The 19,327-nt window shown below is 38.7% G+C and overlaps 1 protein-coding gene across 3 annotated transcripts in view; it reads left to right on the top strand.

Moving 5' to 3' along the window:
- Positions 1-19,327, top strand: part of Dip2c (disco interacting protein 2 homolog C) — a 353,635-nt gene that overhangs the window by 174,582 nt on the left and 159,726 nt on the right. For 2 of the 3 annotated variants that reach the window (XM_050142287.1, XM_050142289.1), the window contains exons 2-3: positions 9,216-9,287; positions 10,694-10,861. In XM_050142287.1, coding sequence (XP_049998244.1) covers positions 9,216-9,287; positions 10,694-10,861 — 240 coding nt within the window. The remainder of the gene's footprint in view (positions 1-9,215; positions 9,288-10,693; positions 10,862-19,327) is intronic. The other variant, XM_050142290.1, reaches the window with a different exon arrangement.

The raw sequence follows: 19,327 nt of genomic DNA, 5'->3' as shown, positions 1-19,327 counted from the left end.
CACCCACCCACTGAGACAGTGGGGCTGATCTATTGGGAGCTCACCAAGGCCAGCTGGACTGTGATTGAAAAAGCATGGGATAAAACCGGACTCTCTGATCATGGCGAACAATGAGGACTGATGAGAAGCCAAGGTCAATGGCAAGGGGTTTTGATCCTACTTCATGATACGGCTTGGTGGGAGCCTAGCCAGTTTGAATGTTCACCTTCCTAGACATGGACGGAGAGGGGAGGTCCTTGGACTTTCCACAGGGCAGGGAACCATGACTGCTCTTTGGATTGGAGAGGGAGGGGGAGAGGAGTGGGGGGAAGGGGGAGGGAAATGGGAGGCTGGGAGGAGGCGGAAACTTTTTTTTCCCTATTCTCAATAAAATAAAAAAAAGAAAAAAAAGAAAAAAAAAGGAAGTGGGTTTTGTTTTTTTAATGGAGACAAACTTTTGAACATACTGACTTTAAGGAAAAACCATGAGGGAAACATAAATACTATGCATTTTGAATCTTCATGATCCATATGGATATGTCTGCTTTTTTGTTGTTGTTTCAAATAAATGCATCTTCCATTAAGAAAAAGTAATAAAACAAGCATAAGTTTATCTTATACATACCAAAAAATTAAAAATGTAAGGACAAATAACCATCATACTATCTTATATTCCACCTGTGAGTGGACTTGAACCTGATTGGTTTAAGTCAAATGCTCACCACACTGTAGTATAGTTAAAAGGTGTTTTACCCCCTTTTACAATGTTCCTTGTTGTGGTTGGGTTTCCCATTATCTTTTGATCTCTGCATTGTGTCAGATTTTAGTTTCCTACAATGGTCTTCATTTACTGTAAAAAGAAGCTTCTTTGATGAGATGTGAGAGCTACATTTTAGAATTTTGTTAGGTATTAGGCTCGACTAGCTAAGTGGCAGTAGTAGGTTCCTTTTGAAAAAAATTATATATATGTATGTATGTATGTATGTATGTATTTTGCCTGCATTTGTATTTGTGTACCAGGTGTTTTCTTGGTTCCCACAAAGGTCAGAAGAGGGTGTCAGATTCTCTGAGACTAGAATTCCATATGATTGTGAGCCATCATGTGTACTGAGAATCCAAGCCGAGTTCTCTACAAGAATAGTACTCTTAACCACTGATCCATCTCTCCCACCCTGTAGATTCTCTTTTTTGATTAAAGAAAGTATATCCAAATCTCTTAAATCACTTTAAAAAATGATGCTTGTATAGAATTTTGAGCAAGTTACTTAAGTAGTTTTTCATAAAGTTATCACTTAAAATGCTTCTGGACTGACAAGCCAAATGGTCACTGGGGGTCTCATGGACCTTGTTTAGAGCCCCTCTTGTCAGGGATTGGGAGATAGTCAGTGGATAAAGGCTTGCTGTGTGAGCATGGCATTTTGCCTGTAATTCTAGGGCTAAGGAGGTAATGATGGGATTCTCAGAGCATGCTGCTTAGTTAGACTGAGTCTGAGAGCTGTATGTGTATAATATCAAAAACTATTGATTAAGACACCATTGCTAACCTCTGGCCTCCACATGTTTGCATGCGTGCACACATATGCACACACAAACACTCATACACACATGTTCATACAATACACATACACACACAATAAGTAAAAGGAACCTTAGACATCAGTACATTAGTACAGCAACTGTGTAAGTTACTACAAATTCAGCTGACTATTTGGTAACCTCACCACCCCAATGGCTTTATTGGAATTCTTACCCTTAAGATCTTTAGGGATTTGTGTGGAGTTACTTCTCAGTCATATAGAAGTTTGTCTTCAAGTCTTCCACCCAGTAACTGTACTTCTACAGATTTTTCCTTTTCACAGGTACTTGTTCTTTTGTTGACAATGGAATACAGTCTGCTTTCCTAAAGTACGTCTTGTAACTGGAGTTTTAGACCTGTTAAAGAGAAATGTAGAAGACCTACAAAAGAATAAGCATAAAGAGTTAGTAAACATGTAAATGGTTTGAGACCTGACAGGCTAACGTATACAGTAACACACTTAAAACACTTTTTTTTTTCTGTTTATGTCATTAGCTAAGTGTTGGGGAGAGCCTTATGGTAGTTCACTTATATTGCACACATAAATTTCACGTCTTGTTCATCTGTAATGCCTGAGAATGTCTGTCATTCCCTCTGCATATTTGAGTGAGCTTTGGTATTTTTTTCATTTTAGCACAGGTGTTAATGTCCTCTGTTTCCTTAACTTAAAATGTCTTTAAGAAAGATAAGTTTCTGAGTTTTCATTGGGAGTATGGTGTGAGTATGAGAATTCTGTGATAAATAGACTAGTATTGGTAATAATAAAGGGAAGATGTAGTAAATTATGATTTGATATGACTAATACCCAAGAAAGTAGAGGGGTAGGCTCAAATGTGGCTTGTGACCCTCTGAGGAAGGGATCCTTTTCACAGCAGTGAGATGCTTGGATAGGCCCCATGTTTACATTCCTGTTCTTGAAACTGATCTCTCTGGCTGATGAGTAGATATGCATGGGGGAAGCCTGCAGGTGCTAAATCTGTAAGCAAGGCAAACAGTGTTCACATTTCAATTCCTGAAAGAGATCTGTCTGTGTGAGTTGGGATGTCTGTGAATGCTAATTGTGTAAAGAGGACAGGCTTCTGGACAAGGCAAGCAAGGAGCATCACCTAGAGATAGATGGCAGTAGCACCAAAGAAAAACAGGATTTTAACTTTCTTCAGAACTCCTCATATTCAGCTAGCTTTTCTTTGTCCTCTATTGTTTCTGTCACCAATATAGTCATGTAGTTTCATTTATGCTTAGCAATTGCTTGTACATGACACACATCTTCCTATTCTATTGTAAGATAGGTCATAAGTTTGAATATGTCATAGCTAACTGAAGTATTTGTTGAAAATTTAAAAAGAATTGTGTGTATTGTGTCTCTGTGTGTATGTCCCTGTTTGTGTGTGTAAATGCAAGTACACATGTACCAAGGCAGACAAGTGTGGATTGGAGTACAACCTCAGTTTTTCGTCCCGGGCTTCTGCTTTGTTTAAGACAGGTTCTATCTTGTTTATTGCTACTCATACCAGGCTAGCTAGTCTGTGAGCTTCTGCAGATTCCCTGTTTCTGTGTCTTATCGTACCAGGGCAGTACTAAGATTATAAATGGGTGTCATTGTAGCTGGGTGTTTGTGACTTCTGCAGATCCAAACTCAGGCCCTCATGCTTGTATGGCAAGTACTTCAACCTTTAAGCCATTCCCCTTGGCCCGTACTTTGAGATTTTGTACATGCAATTTCAATCACCAATAGGAAGTTGACGTGCATTACCTCTGTCTTATCAGTGAGAACAAAAAGACACGTGGTGGTCCACCAAGTATTCTAGGTTGAGTGCAGGTTGCTTTGGGTAAGAAGAGTTCCTACATCTGCCTGCTTCTGCTGCCAGGTGAAGAGTGCTTGTAAAAGTTGTGAATGATAATTTCTTTCTGGAGAAAAGCTTATAACAGAGCTAAAACACTTTCTACAAGAGAACTGGAGCTTTTGAGCTCCCCAAAGTTATATAAAGTAGTTGACTTTACAGAGGAGCCTTAGGAAGACCTCTGACAACCATAAAATTCCAAACATGGAAATAATGCCTTTGTTATACAAAGCATTCGTTCCAGCATTAAATAATAAAATAAACTCTCAACACCAAGAATGGAAATGATCACTGTTAAACTTGTCTGTTTACTCAGAACTAATCCTTGCCCTGAAAGTAGCTTAGCACTACACATTTTATCCTCGAGAACCAAGGGACTCTCCAAGATTTCATGTCTAGAGCTGGGCAGCAATTAGGTTGGCTCTGCATGAATTCCTTGAGGTCAAAGTTTGCAAACTTGCTTTGTGGCCACAGTGACTTTTTTTTTTTTTTTGTCACTGTAACTTTTGCATTTGCTGGGCCAGTGTTACTTTTCTGACTTGAAATTTCTTCTCTGAAACACTAGTCTGCAAAATAAGAGAAATCTTCTTGTGGGGAGAGAAAAGAAAATTGTGTATTTTCTCAGAGTGTTGTTTGACCTCATGTGGATTTTACTTCTATTTTTCTCTGTAAATTTATGATTTGTTTATTAATCTTTCCATTGTATTTTTGTAGTACTGGTGATTGAATTTAGGACTTGGATATGTAGGCAAACACTTCATCACATAGGGTCTTTACTGTTTGTAACTCAGGATGACTTTGAACTTGTTATACTCCTGACTCAGCTCTCAGAGTGGCTAGAATTCTAAGGTGCACCACCAAGCCAACTGAATTGCTTTTCTTTCTTTAAAAGGAAGAAAAATATACTTCTTGAATCTGAAGTGTTGGAGAACTTAAAATAAGGAGCATTTTTCTTGAAATTGATGGTTGTTTCAAGAAATCACTTTTAATTTATTATTGCTGAGGTTAAAATTTATACACTGACCTTTTTCTAAGTTTCTTATCTGTATTTATGAATATCTTGGGTATAAAAGATAGAAAGTGTGCTATTTGGAATTTTCTGTGGAAAATAAACAAGTAATTATATGGTTTAAGGCTCAATGTGAGGAACCACTTTGTGAAGGATACACATTTAGAATCAGCAAAATTCTTCATTGCCTAAGAAGCTTCTATTGATTGGAGTTGACTTTCAAAATAGTCTTTAATGGTTGGTATTGGCTTTAGTTTGCAAGTTAAAGGAATGTTAGCTAACCTGCTGTACACTATGGGGTGGTGTATCTGTTAATAAAAGAGAGAAAATGAAGTTTTGCTTAGAAGCTGAGTATTTGCTTCCTTGGTCTCGTAACTTTTCCTCCTTGAGTTTATGTGGCTTTATCCTGAAGACTGTATGTATAGTGCAGATCCACTGTAGAAAGCAGAGAAATGAGGCAGCCAATTGGCTGTTTAGCCTGAACTGATGTAAAATGGGAAACCATATTTGCTTGCTGAGAGCCTCGTGCTTCCGTGGTGACGCTAGAGCATTGACAGTGGTTAAGCCTCGAACTGGAGCCATGGAGGTGTATGGAAGGGAGATGTTTGCAAAATCTACTGCCTGCTCTCTGTCTCTGTCATTTGCCCATCAATCAATTTCTTCATACTATCTTTCCTATTTTTGTTATTGATTAATAATCCATTTTTACCTGCTTTTATGTATCAACAATCATCTGCCTGTCATCTACTATAATGTATCATCCGTTCTGTTCAGACAATAATCTGTAACTATCTGTATCTTCATTAGTACAAAAATCATTGCTTTCAGAAAGCTACATAAAAAGTTTGATTGGAAAGTTTGTTATAAATTTTCAGGGAGAGTTGGTTATAATCTGCTGGATCTCTGTCTACCAGATGCATAAATAGTTCAGGATTTAGAAAATAGCAATGGTATTTTTAGCCCTGATGCTTTGGGTCCACAAATGAGTCTAGTCTCAGTGCTACAGATGGTAGCACATTTTTTGAGCACTACCAATTGACCTGTTGTGTGGCATATTTTAATAACATAGTTAATATGACTTTTCCCCTCTGCCCTTTACCCTCTGCCCCACAGTCACCCAACAGTTAATCATCCCTGCGTCTATGCTGATTGTTTATGCTGCCGTTGCCACCAGTTACATCTTTGTCAGAGATAGACTTTGATGTTTCTCACTTTGTCTTACTGTGTGAATTAATTGATCAACTCATACTCCTAGAATGGGAAAATAGTGGGGTCAGGACTGAATTCTCTAAGACATGGGCTCTTTCACAAAAGCTCAACACTATGGTCTGCAGAATATGCCTTATGTAAATATATGTTACATGAATGCATCACGGACAAGTACATTCAAGATCGTATGGAAATTGGGTAGTCATCATCTATGCTGTGGTCACCCAAAGCCTGGAAGTGCTATCTTCCTTGGATAGGGATTGGGAGGAGTCTAAAAGGAAACTGTTTGCTGGGTGATTCTCCATTTAGAACCATTTAAAACCTGGGTCAGAAGATGTTCAGTCAGGAAAGAATGCACTAGCAAAGTCAGGAATGCCAGTGTCTTTTCTCGGTACAATATCTACCCCAGTTTTGGCCAGAGTATAGGGAGCAGTACTAGATGTGGTTGTAATAGAAAAAAAGATTGTTGGAGTTAAGGATACATTTGTCTCCAAATCTATAGTCTGAATCAAGAATCATAAATAATATTTGTGCCTTGGTTTCACCCTCTAAAATCAGTTGTTGTTAAGAATAAAAGGGATTGCCAGGACATTCGGGACAGAGTTCTTCAGAACTTTCTGTAAAGAACCACCTGATATATATGTAGCTTTGCAAGTGATGGTTTATTGATAATGGCCCAGACTGTCAGCCACTGAAGACTTTTAAAAGCACAGACCAGAGAGCTTCCATTGGCCCACATGACTGCTTGCTGATCCTTGTGTGGCTACTATGAGTGACAGGTAGATATCATTCTGTAGTGTCTTCCTGCACTCTCCCAGGTTCTGGAGGTGGTGGTCATCTGGAAGTCTTCAGTATCCTCTGTGGGGATGCTCAGTTGTTTTTGGTTTTGTTTGGTTTATCTTTGAGTATAGGAGAGAATTCAGAGCTGGGGGAAAATAATATTCTTAGATCTTGATAGCCTTAAAGCAACCAGAACTTTCCAAAAATAACACCAATTCTGAAGTAAGACAGAACTTAAAGTTCATTTCCTTTGAAGTTGATCTATAGTAAAAAAAAAAAAAAAAAAGTCCCTTCTGACTTTTAAGTGTTCAGTTGAGAAATTAATGAAACTCGAGCTAAATTTTGTGTATAATCAACATGTGAAATGATTCTGGGTTTACCTGAACTAAAATTTGATAGTAGGATTATCAAAGCAGCTACTCAGTCTGGACATGGGCAGTAGCTGGGAAAGTGCAAAGATAGTATCTTGTCTAAAGCCCAAATGACGTCCTCTTTATTACAGCTTTCCACATGCAGCCTTACATGTTCTCCCCATTCCTTTTCATTTTCCTATAGGCCTGCCTTATTCCCTTTAATTTAGCAGGCGATGGTTTAGGTTTTGTCTCGGTCAGAGACAAGACAGATTATACAGCATTACGATTAATATGAAAACTAGCTTCTGCAGTTGTAATGTTGTGTTTAAAGCATGATTATTGTTCATAAAAGCTCTTACTTGTTAGTCAAGGTTACCATATCCTATAAGGAGCCAGGCAGTAAAGCAACTGCTTCTGCAGCACTCTTGATCTGCTGTTTGGGGGATTTCTCAAGAAGCTATGCGTATGGGATGGGAGGTTGTTTCTGTTTTGCTTTCTAGGACAGAAAGCTCTATCTTTTCTGTGAGTGTGATGAGATGTTTAGGTTAGCCAGAAGGGTGCCAGTGTTCCACCCCGTTCCTTTTTACTGTCAGGAATGTTGAAGTGGACCAGTAAATCAGGCCTCTCTTATTACTGGTCCTAGACTCTGGCTTTAAACATCATAGAACTAGGCTCTAAAGATTTTTATTGTGTTTACAAACTATTTTATTTCTTCAAAGCCAGACTTTTTCTCCTTCTTGTTGTGCTACAGGTACAGACAATTATAGAAGGAGGGCAAAAGCAAATTTCACAGCCAGCCTGTAATACAATACCCTATTCCCTTATTTTCCTGGCCAATCGAAAGAATATTCTAGACTATGCCAACATGCCTATAGTGGTTGTGGTAGTGAGGAGCTGAGATTTGCAGGGGGCATGCAGTTATAAGAGTAATGCAGCAGCCTCAGGGATTGATATATAGCTGATGGTTGAGGGTTGTAAAGTATAGCTGTATATGATGCTGGCTTAATCTTTGTGGAACATTTATACAGACCCTTTCATTCATAGTGGTGTAATAAGATACATTTAGCATAAAATATGCTTGCTAGTTGATAAGGGAGTGTGTACTCCATATTTCTCTACTATCTTATGGCTCACATTTAAATACTGGTTGTACATTATTTTTTAACCTAAGCAGAGATGTGTAGAACAGCTTTGAGTAATAGAATTAGCTTTCAGATCTATAGGGTCACATGACCATAATAATCACGTATCACTAGAATAAGCTAATTTACCAACTTGATCAGGCATAATAATAATTATTAGTTGGTTTGCTTTGTTTTCATAGAAGCACAAATCTTTTTTTCTCTTTGAAGAGTATGTCAGAATGCAAGGAATAAAAATCTAAAATATCTTCAAAAAATTAAAGGGCAAAATTAGCTTTATAATCCCCCCAATTTAAGTACAAAGCTTGTAGTTCATATGTGTGAGCGTGTTTGTGTGTGTATGTGCACACGTGTGTGTGAGCTTGTATACTTGTACACATATCTACATGTGTGCACATATGTGTTTTTTCTTTTTAAAAACGAAGGACAAAATTGGCATTATATTTTGGAGCTTACAGTTAGGAAAGACTATTACATATTAATAAGTGTTATTTTGCCTTTATCCTTAGTGACCTAACCCTTCGGGAAAGGTCTGACTTTCTTTGACTTCTGTGTATAAATCTTTGGCTTTATCATTTGAATTCTTATTTAAACAATGAATGTCTTCTAAATCTCCATGGGTCCCATCTTCTTTTGCTTGGATTTATCTCATTTCTTTGGTCGTCGTCGTCGTCGTCGTCGTCGTCGTCGTCGTCGTCGTCGTCGTCGTCTTCTTCTTCTTCTTCTTCTTCTTCTTCTTCTTCCTCCTCCTCCTCCTCCTCCTCCTCCTCCTCCTCCTCCTCCTCCTCCTCCTCCTCCTCCTCCTCCTCCTCCTCCTCCTCCATCATCTTAGCAGTTTCAAGTCCTTGTGACTGACGTGCCTGATTAGGGGAAAAAAACAAAAACAAAAACAAAAAAACCTTCATTAATGAAAGGCAATGCCTGTTTGTAATGGTGATGCCAACTTTCTGGCCCAGACAGTTGTCCAGTCCATTGTTGATTAAGTTAATAAGAGCCCCCTGAAGACTGAGCAGGCTTTCTGTGCCTGCAGACGTGAATAAAATCGCCGAGACATAATTTTGGACTCTTAGGATGAAGGGGCTGGAAATGAGCATTTGTTGAGCAAATGAGTTTTCATATAACATGAATGCCTATGATTTTCTTTTTGGGGGCTAAAGGAAGAAGTTAAAGTAAATGATACACAATGGTTCCTTTATAAATCTCTTATTATAAAGCAAACAAAAGATAGTTACAAGTGTCGGAATATTTTTATCATACTCCATTAAATGACCAACTGTACCCATTGAAATTATCCTGAATGCTTTCTTTTTTTCCCTTCTCTTACAGGTGACATTACACAAAAGGGATATGAAAAGAAGAGGTCAAAATTAATTGGAGCTTACCTTCCTCAGCCTCCAAGTACGTACAATTTGAATAGTATAAATTGTCTAGTTTTAAAAGTTAATACCCACATTTGAAAGAGGCTTTTCTCTCACTCTGGAATTTGCCTGAAGAGTACACACTTGACACCTGCATTCTCCACAACTTGCTTCTTTGTATAATTACTCATAGATTTTGTGAATATTGAAGGCACATGTAACTTTTCTATAAACATATCTAATATAACTTAGTAGTTATTTCATCTATAGATGGAGATCAATAATTGGTGTCTTTGAAACGCTGTAATTAAAAAAATAGGCATTTCTGGTTTAAACATGATTTTTGACTTGATGAGCTAATTATTGCTATTGATTATGGTTTAAATTAATACAAGATTTGAGATAATTAGAAAGTGTTGTGGTAGCCTGACTCAGAGGATATGATTGTAGAAGTCTGGTGTTTTTAGAGATGGTGGTAAAATATGCATTACTTATACTTGCAAAGTACAAGGTATACTTCCTGCCACTATCACATCATGTGTGGCTTTGGAGAATTTCTGTACTTGAGATAGATTGTACAGATTTTAAGAAAAAGAAAATGGAGCTACATTGGCATTCCAGCATGGATGGATTCCCAGTGTCAGCTCTCATTGCTTAAAGGTCAACCTTGATTATTTGCTAGGCTTTAGAAACTGCTCAAAGTGAATGCAAGCAATATCCCTCCTCAAGGTAAAAGGCTAGTAACACACATGTTAAAGGTAAAACCTCAAAGTGCAGTTTCTGTGAAAGAAGCTTGAAGTGCTTTTGTGCAAACCCCATTTCCATTCCCTCCAGGATATGACACCCCCAGTGTTATAGAATTGATATGACAGAAACAAAAAAGTGCTATGGCTACTGACCTTGATAGCAGTAGTAGAGGGAGTTTGCTGTGCTTGTAGTTCCGCTCGTTAAGACTTTTCATGCGATTTTTAAGGAAGCTGGTGTAAAAATGGTCCTATGTGTGTTAGCTGAGGGACTGATTTCTTGTGGTCTGGCAAGACATGGTTTTATTTGGAAGAAGAAAAAGGAAATAGACTGGTAAAAGTTGTTGGGGGAAGGTATTTCTCCACCTTTGCCTCCCCTTGTGTGACTGCCAGAAAGGTCGGTCACTTGTTGATGTCTGTGTGTGTCTGCCCTGTCCTTGAGGAAGGCTACTTGGTTAATTTGACGATTCTGTTGGATATTGATTTGCCATATCAAATAAAAGTGAAAAAGGAGCAGTTACTGGCTTGTCTGGGATATTCTGTAGCCTTCATTGGGTCTGGCTGGGGGCAGAGGGTTTCTGCACCTAGTGGAGCCTTTGGTGTGTGCTGTTTCTGCATGGGGTCGGCAGCTCTGCTCAGCGCTGTAACAAATTTAAAAAAAACTAAAGTCTGAATTAATTAGTTTTTTTTCAACTTGTTACAGCAGCGAATGGAGCTGCCGTGGTTCGGTGTAGACTGCAGCCCGGTGAAGGCGTGCCGAGGAGACCGTTCCGCTCCACCCACATCGGGGTGTGCGACATCAGAGAAGCTGCGGCCCGGGAGCGGGCAGCCAGTGCAGCGGGGAATCGGCCTCTGTTTTACTTTCGTTTCGGTGAGCCCTGCAACCCTGACAGAGACCAGCTCTTGGGCAGAGGACAGTTTTGAAGGTCTTTCCCCATGCATAGGGCTGACACTGAAGGTGCCAGAGGTTTGGTCCGCCAAGAGAATACCTAATTGGAGACTTGCTTACAGTTTGGAGAGTCCATGATCGTCATGGTGAGAAGCAGACTAGCGTGGTGCTACAACAGTAACTTAAAGCTTTATTTACATCCTGATCTGCAGGCAGAGAGGGGGCAGAAGAAGAAGGGGAGCCTGGCAAGAGATTTTGAAACCTCAAAGCCCACTCCCAATGACACACCTTCTCCAACAAGGTCACACCTCCTAATCCTTCCCAAACAGTGCATGTTCTAGATTATGCTTCTGGTAAATAAGCGTTCCAATATATGAACCATTCTCATTCAAACTACCACCCTTCCTAGCAAAAACATTTTTTAGATAATCTCCTTCTGAAAAGTTGCCAATGTATGAATGTTCATTCATCGTCAGGACTTAGGAATAGTGAGGAAAGCAGGTGTTTCTATAGCTGGGAACTCTTTCTTGACCAGTCTATCTGGGAAGACATTCTGCCACAGTAGGTTATGTATGGAGCTTGTAGTTGAATGTACCTGTTTTATTTACCAGATAAAAATTAAGATTTCCTGAGAAAGTATTTAAGTATTTCTGAGGTGCTTGGGACACATGTTTATGAATTAGAGCTCCATAAGATGAAGTTAGGATACTAGATGCAGAGTTGCCAGGCTATGGTTCCTTCCTGATGAGAATACTCAAGACACAGTTTTATCTGCAGGATTTTCACTGCTACTCAGGGCATAACACAGTGAGAGGAATGGTAGTGATGCACCTGCTGGGAAAGATGGCTTCTCTTTGTTCAGCACAATGCTGAGTGCCCACCTCTATTCAGATAGGGAAGAGTATACTAAAAGTTATGAAGATAGAATCAAAGAGGATAAATAATAGGTTGAAAATTATTTTATAAGAGAAGGTGATACTTAAGGGGACTTGTTTGACACACCCTCTTATAGGTTTTAGTAAGAAAGTGCAGGTTTCAAAATGATTCTTTGTTGTCCACTAAACCAGATCAAAATAGAGGTCAGCTACCTAGCACAGTTCTCAGAGGAGTTTTTATAACATGTTGTAGACTTTGCTATTTTTAGAAGACTTACCTGGTAAGAAAAAGTAGCCAAATTTCAATGTTACTGTAAATAGTAAACTATCCCCAATCTAAATACCCACTCCCTTTCTTATAATGTTTATATTGGCTAGGTATTGCTTATGACAAGGCAGTCATGAAATGTTTCTTTGCATGGAGCTCTTTCTGCAGAATCAGTGTTTGAAGCTCATCTGCCTTTGTCTTTCACAGCCAGGTAGATTCATGCCTACCTACAAGGTTGTGGCTGAGTTAGTTTGAGACATAGTGTGAGTTAGACTAACAAAAGCCAATTGGAAAATTTCTTGTATTTTCTGCTATTCCCTAGTGTTCAAAGGTGCACAGTGTCTATTGTTAGTGAGAATTTATGGGCCCTCCCTGTTACTACTGCAGACCATAGGAGTAGAGAGTGGGTCTAACAATCCTGTCTAGCTATGGTACCTCCTGCAGTCCTGAGCTGATTTTGGCTTCCCCATGCTGTTTTCCCTGTTAGGACTCTTGGGAATGTGTATTTTGCCTGTACTAGGTTTTGTTTAGTGTTCAGCGCAAATGCTACTTGTTGAAGGCCTTTTCACTTGGACCGTCTGGTTAGGACAGCCCTAGATTCCAGTCTTATTATGATCTATTTGTGTATATTTCTAGGCAGCTGTAGTTTGGTATTCTGTCTCAGAGAAGTAGGATATGCATTGTGAGGATCTCTCATCCCCTGCACACAGTAAGCACAACCCACTTGTAGGCAAGACTTTGCACATAACAGGAAGAGGTAGAATAAGGCTTTGGCTGGTTCCTCCCGCTCCTGTGCCCACTATTTTTCTATCATACCAGTGAGGATCAGCAAGGCCTTAGAGCAGTAAGAGAGAATTCCCAACAACTGTTGTAGCCAAGGTTAGTACCAAAAGCTCAGGTGTGCATGATGCTTTTTTGCTCAAGCTTTCTGCACCAGGCTTCCCTTATCTGTGGTGACAGTTCTATTTTTATTTCTGATTTGGATGAATCTAAATGTCAATTGGCCACATTAGTGGTAATCAGTAAAAGAAATGACAAAAGATTACATGATTCTAGACAATAACATTTTAGTTCATTGATTTCTACTTATTTTATATAATTCAGCTTGCAAACCCCTGTATCTGATGTTGTCACTGAAGATAGTTGCTCTGATGTGAATGCCTTTACATGAAGTGACTCAGCTCATTGTTTTGTGTGGCCAATATGAAGATGACTTTATCTGAAATCCAGCTGCAGATAGATACTCTGCTAGATTATGATTGAAAAAGTTGTCCATGATTGGCAAAGTTTTCAGGTTGGTGAATTTTGTACCTTGGGTGCATGGAAAATTAAAATTTTGGTCTTTATTTTGAGGATATAAATGCAAGTCAGTTGACACTTGTATATTTTATCCAGAAAATAAAGCTGGCTGGCTGCTTGCCTGAGCCTGTTACTGTTAGGTTCAGTTTCTGTGTGGATGACTGCTGAGCTTCCTCAGTGCACACTTGAGTCATGTTTTATTCTGTCTCAGTTATGTTTTATTTATTTAACCTCATGACAGAAATACAATTGCTCTCTGTACAATGAATTATGCTGTGTTTGATGGTACTTGTGACCTTCTTCAACACAGTCTGAGGGACACACAGGTCTGTACAGGCACATTCCCTTTGTTAAGGAATTCTGTTGTGTCATGAGTCTATGAAAGGTAAAGGTGAGATGCAAGATTGCCTCCCCCAAAAGGGGGAGAGAGGCACTCAGCTGGCATTTCTGGTCTGGGACTTAGTATGCATTCTTTCCAGTTTCAATGGTGAGAGGAAAGGACATTCATCAGTAAAAGGCAAGTCTCCTGTGTTCTAAGTGAGCTCTGTTGTTGATGAGTCATGCACAGGTTGCTGTTCTGTGATGTATTCTATTCATGTCTATTGGTTTGAATGGCTGAATTTCCTATTATTTTTAATGACATTTAATGAATTAGGTTTCTTGTCAAGAGTCAGTAGCAAAAAGAGAACATCACTAAACCCATGACCACCCAGCGTCTGGGATTCAGACTTATAAGAGTTTAGTCACTTAAAGGTAAAGATGCTGCCAATTAGGACTGGATCATGCTTTCTTGATGAGTCATAAAATAGTATGCAACAACTCAAAGCCTGACAGTGAACTTGTATTTTACCCAGTAGTGTAGAACAAAACCAGACTGGGACTGGGGACATGGTCGAGGGGTAGATTGCTTACATAGCATGCTGAGGCATTGGATTTAGTTCTAAGCACCACAAACAAAACAAACAAACAAATAATACAGGATAACAGTTGAATGCAAGTGTCAAAATGTCACAGGTTTTAGATCATTCATGCTTTGCTAGTTCATGAATTTCCTTACCAATATACTATAATTATAAAACAAAATTTATGGTATTACATAATAGCTCCGTGTTAGTAAGAGACGAGATGGAAATAACAATGATGTAAGAATTAGGTTTGCATGGTAGGGAAAATACTAAGGTGTTCAGAAAGAAGTCTCGATTTTCTGTTTTGTGGTGACCTCATCTGTGTTACTGCAAAGCAAATATAGAGAATGCCTTACCTAATCATACAAGTACTTTTTACTCCCTGAGCAAGTCCTTAATTACACTTACTGTAAAAACAGGGGTTGGGGTGTGATCCAGAGACTATAATGAGATACTAGAAGACAGTGGGACTTGATTCAGAAACATTTTTGGCAAGTCTGGAAATAGGAAAAATTCTCCAGCAATTTTACAGAGTGTCTCAGACAGGCTCCACCTGCCTCACAATCTATGATAGCTTTTGAGCTCCAGCAAAGAGCTTATTTTCAGTGCCAGGGAAGAAGCCAGGAGAGGTGAGTTCCAGTGGATGCCCTGGGAGCGCTTGAGAATTTTTGTCCACTGAAGCTTTCTATGACACATGCGAAATCCTAGATATAGAGGCAGAGTAATTCATTCAAGGAATTCAGTGTTCAAACTTTTCAGACCAGTTTGGATCAAAGTCTTTTTTCTGTACCACAAATATTTTTAAAGTATTCCTCATATATATGACATTTTAAATTGTATTTGAAGACAAAGATTTCTAGTATATTTCCTTTATAATATAAATTTAGAAATCCCCCCTCCCATAATATATTCTTTTAAATAACTTGAGGTTTTCCTTCTCTTCTTGTGCCCTCTGACTTATTGAGTCTCAAGTTAGAGAGACAGATGGGTGACCCACCTGTGTCTTATTCGTAGCGGTAACATTGGGATTATTGTAGTGTCTAATGTCTGCCTGAGCACAGTGCTCATGAAAGACACTGCAGTGTTTATTCATCTGCAGTTGTTGGATTGGTTAGGTATAGCCACGATAACAAATTTTTGTTGGGGAATCCTTTAGTGATAATAAGTTATTGACAAGAAATTAATGATGTTCCTGTTTTTATCACCTTAGTCTTCATATTTCCAAATCTGGTGGGTAGGTGAGGCATTTATAGAAGTGAAATTAGTGAGACAAGGCAAAATTTTGAAAGAATCACAATTTCTGTTTGACTTAGAAAATCAGCTGGAAGAGGAGGGTGGGCTACAATTGGAGGTGTTTTCTGTTAGAGATGGATGAGTTTGGTGCTTGCTTTTGTGGTCATCAAGGCCATAAAGTTAGGTGTCCAGAATCCTTTGTGCTTGGAGGAGAGATATCTGTGAGCAACTGGGAGAGGGGGGGGCTAGTACAAACACAAAGACAATTCTGAATTAAGAGAAAACTTAGATCTAAGAGTGATACAGTGTTTAAGTTTCACTACTGTGTCTGTATTACCTCATCAACAAAATGACAGAAATAACAGAACTCATCTCCTGTTTTTAATAAAGTCCTTAAGCCAATGATATGAAGTGTTACCTGTTGTTAGTTTTCAAATACAGATGGAAAGCCAGGCCTAGGAAAGGTAAAGGAACTTGCTCAAGGTCACAGATACCAGGGCCTGGAATATCCAGGTTTTTAATCTTTTATTCAAGGATGAAATAAAAGCCCACAAAGACTGAAGAGTAGCTAGGTAACTCTTCAACAACAAAGAAATCAAATGCATAGGAAAGAAACACATTGCAAGAGAGTAAGGAACTGTTCAAGAACCTGGTTTTGTTTAGGTCTCCTTTTGCGCTGTTTAAGGAAAAGAAGAGTTTGATTACTTGGGGCGTGATGGATCGTTTTCTGTTTTGATCAACAAATTGGATTATCTTAAGTCTTTGCCTACTGTGTATGTCCCTTCTCATGATGCATCTGCTACAAGGGAACAGGCTGACAGTCAGACACACACAGTCTCACCATGTAGACCTAACTGGCCTGGAATTTACTATGTGTAGATCAGGTTTTCTTGAACTCACAGAAATCCACCTACTTCTGCCTCCTGAGTGCTGGGACTAAACTATTACTCCACCGTATTTGACAACATCTGATTTAAATAATATGCACATCCAATTATGCATAAGCATATAAGATAATAAATATGGGGTTCTACTGGAAAGTTAACTTTGAAGACATAGTTTGCTTTATTAAATAGGTAAACAAAAACAGTTTCAGACCCCAGCCTTTCCTTTCCTATACTGGAAATGTATTTTAATGGAACTTGTCCAAGTTTCATGATCATTAAAGAGAAATTATTCCATTGTACCAGAGAGGGGTGTGAATATAGCTCAGTGAAGATGGGGATCTTAAGTTGCTACTTATAGTATTAGAAGAGGGTGTGAGCACATAGTCCATACAAGTGAGAGACCTAGGTTGCTAAGTGTATAGTTAGAAGAGTGAGATCTAAGGCTGCTAAACTATTATGCTTTTCTGCCTCATCTGTGTGGTTCTGCCTCCTCATGCTTATGGGCCCTGGAGCTGACTTGGTGCTTGTCATATGGCTTGCATGTAATTGCCTTATAAATATTGTGGAAGAAAGGATTCAGGATAGACACTTTTTTTAAGCAAATGAGAATCAATGGTTTCATATACCTGACTGTTGCACATTGGGGATAGTTACCCTTTATGTTTCATTATGCCTTCTTTCCCAGTGCTTACATTTGATGTGGGATTCCCCTCTCTATGCTGTGGATATGTTTTATTACTATTGGTCAGTAAAAAAAAAAAAAAAAAGCTGCTTTGGCCTATGGCAGTGCAGAATAGTGTTAGGCAGGAAAACCAATCTGAATGCAGGGAGAAAGAAGGCAGAGTCAGAGAGACGCCATGTAACTGCCAAAGAAGAAGGACGCCAGAACCTTACTGGTAAACCACAGCCTTATGGAGATACACAGATTAATAAAAATGGGTTAATTTAAGATGTAAGAGCTAGCTATCAATACACCTAAGTCATTGGGCAAACAGTGTTGTAGTTAGTATAGTTTCTGTGTGATTATTTGGGTCTGGGCTGCCGGGAAATGAACAGGCAGTCTCTGATTATACACATTAGCCTCTTAACTCTTACTACACTTGCTGTTGTGAGAATGCCGGTCTTTGTGTGGCTTTTTGAAAATTGGTCTTCAGTCATGGTTCCCTAAACTACTTCAGTGAGTGTTGAGTTCTTAGTGGTGAACACCAAACTATAAGTGCTTTGCTAATTATTCGTATTTGTGTTGTTGGATTGCTCAGTTGCCTTATGCTGGAGAAAGAGAATGAGCATACAAGTGCCGTTATGGTGACAGGTTCAGTTCTATAGAAAGTTACATACTCAACTGTTGATTTTTTTTTCTAATCTTGGTTGAAACAAGGTCAGATAAAATACAATGAATGAAATCTTGACTAAAATCTTGACTATTTTAAACTATATTTTGTTATTGGCAACCTGTTGGAACTTTTTTTGCCTAGTTGTATTAATTTCTCTTTTTAAACATGTGTAGTAGACTGATTTGAATTCATGAGAGCAAGTGTGCAAAATTGCCTTACTGATGGCAGTCATAGAAGGCTTATCAATAAACTAGACAGTAGTCGTGGCTCTGTATACTATGGATCCCGAGAAAAGGTAAAGAGTAGTTCTGAGGAGATTATGTTCATGAACTAGACAAAAAGACAGTATTAAGAGTACAGAGATTTACAGCTGGTGAACCTGGCAACTTGGAAATGTGTTTAACTCTGTTCCAAAATGCCAGTCAGAATGTAAGAGAATGTGAACAACAATGACCAAGTGCTAATGGTATGTAAAGTAGCGGAGTCACTTAGCAAAGGGAAAGCCAGATTTATTCATTCAGATGCTAAGTATCACTCAGCAGGTCACTGAAATAAACAACCTACAGGAAATGGTGGATACCTCTGTTCAGTCCTTAAGGATATGTATATTCTCTGAGGAATTAATGTTAACAAGACTCTAGTTGTGGACAGAATCAGACAAATCCTGGAGTCAAAGGTACTATGTCAGAGCAGCTACACTGTCCTGAAAACAGTCTCAGCCACAGAGTGAGGCATTTTCTCTATGGCCAGGGCACTCAAGGTCTCAATCAACCCAAATAAAAGATCTATCTGAAAGAGATCCATAGTGTTCTGTCATAAGAAGCGAACTGGCTATCAGCTCCTTAAGAGGAAATTATAGGAGTTGTCACAGAAGAGATAGTGTAACAATTATAGCATCATAATGATGAACTTTGGGGAAATAATGAAAATAAAAGACAAGAAATATAAACATATTTTTTATACTAGAATTTTTTTTTCACCTAGAATATTCAGGGCCTATCCCTGTTACAGCAGAAAGACAACCCTTGGAGACACCTAAGACCGCTATGTGTTATTTCTTTTTTATCTTTTCTAAAGAATCTACTTTAGATACTTCTTTAAAATATGAGGAGAAGAAAGACATGAATGAATTCAAAGAACAAGTGACCTAAAATTCTGCAAAACCAAAGCAAGTTCAGGATGAAAGGGATCCTAAATGGCATGACAGGTCTAGTGACCCAGGTTAGAGGAGGAGGGGCTCCGAGTAAACAAACAAAAAATGAACTGAAAAATAATTACTAGATTGTGAGTGTATGACTAGGGGTAGAAAAAGATAGTATGGGAAGGGTTTCTTTTGTTTTTCAGTTGGAATATTTTGAAAGTATCAGCAAATAGGTACATTGAAAGCATGACAATTAATAGAAAGGTATAAATATTAAACTCAGTTACTAAAAAGCAAATTATATGGGGGTATATTAATCACATTCTGATGACTTTATGGTTTTTCATCATCTCAACATAATCCTGATCATGTAAATAGAAACTATGGTGAGTGGTAGAGAAAAGCCTACATGCTGTCTAAGAGTCAGGGATATCAATTGTCGTCAGTGAGCCTTTACCCGGTGACTGATTGAAACAGATGTAGGCCAACAGTCAAACATTAGGCAG

Source organism: Alexandromys fortis, unplaced genomic scaffold (genome assembly GCF_014885135.2).
Source record: "Alexandromys fortis isolate MF-2015 unplaced genomic scaffold, M_Fortis_MF-2015_v1.1 scaffold_5, whole genome shotgun sequence".
Lineage (NCBI taxonomy): Eukaryota > Metazoa > Chordata > Mammalia > Rodentia > Cricetidae > Alexandromys > Alexandromys fortis.
Note: the sequence above shows the minus strand (reverse complement) of the source record. Positions and strands in the feature narration are given on the sequence as shown.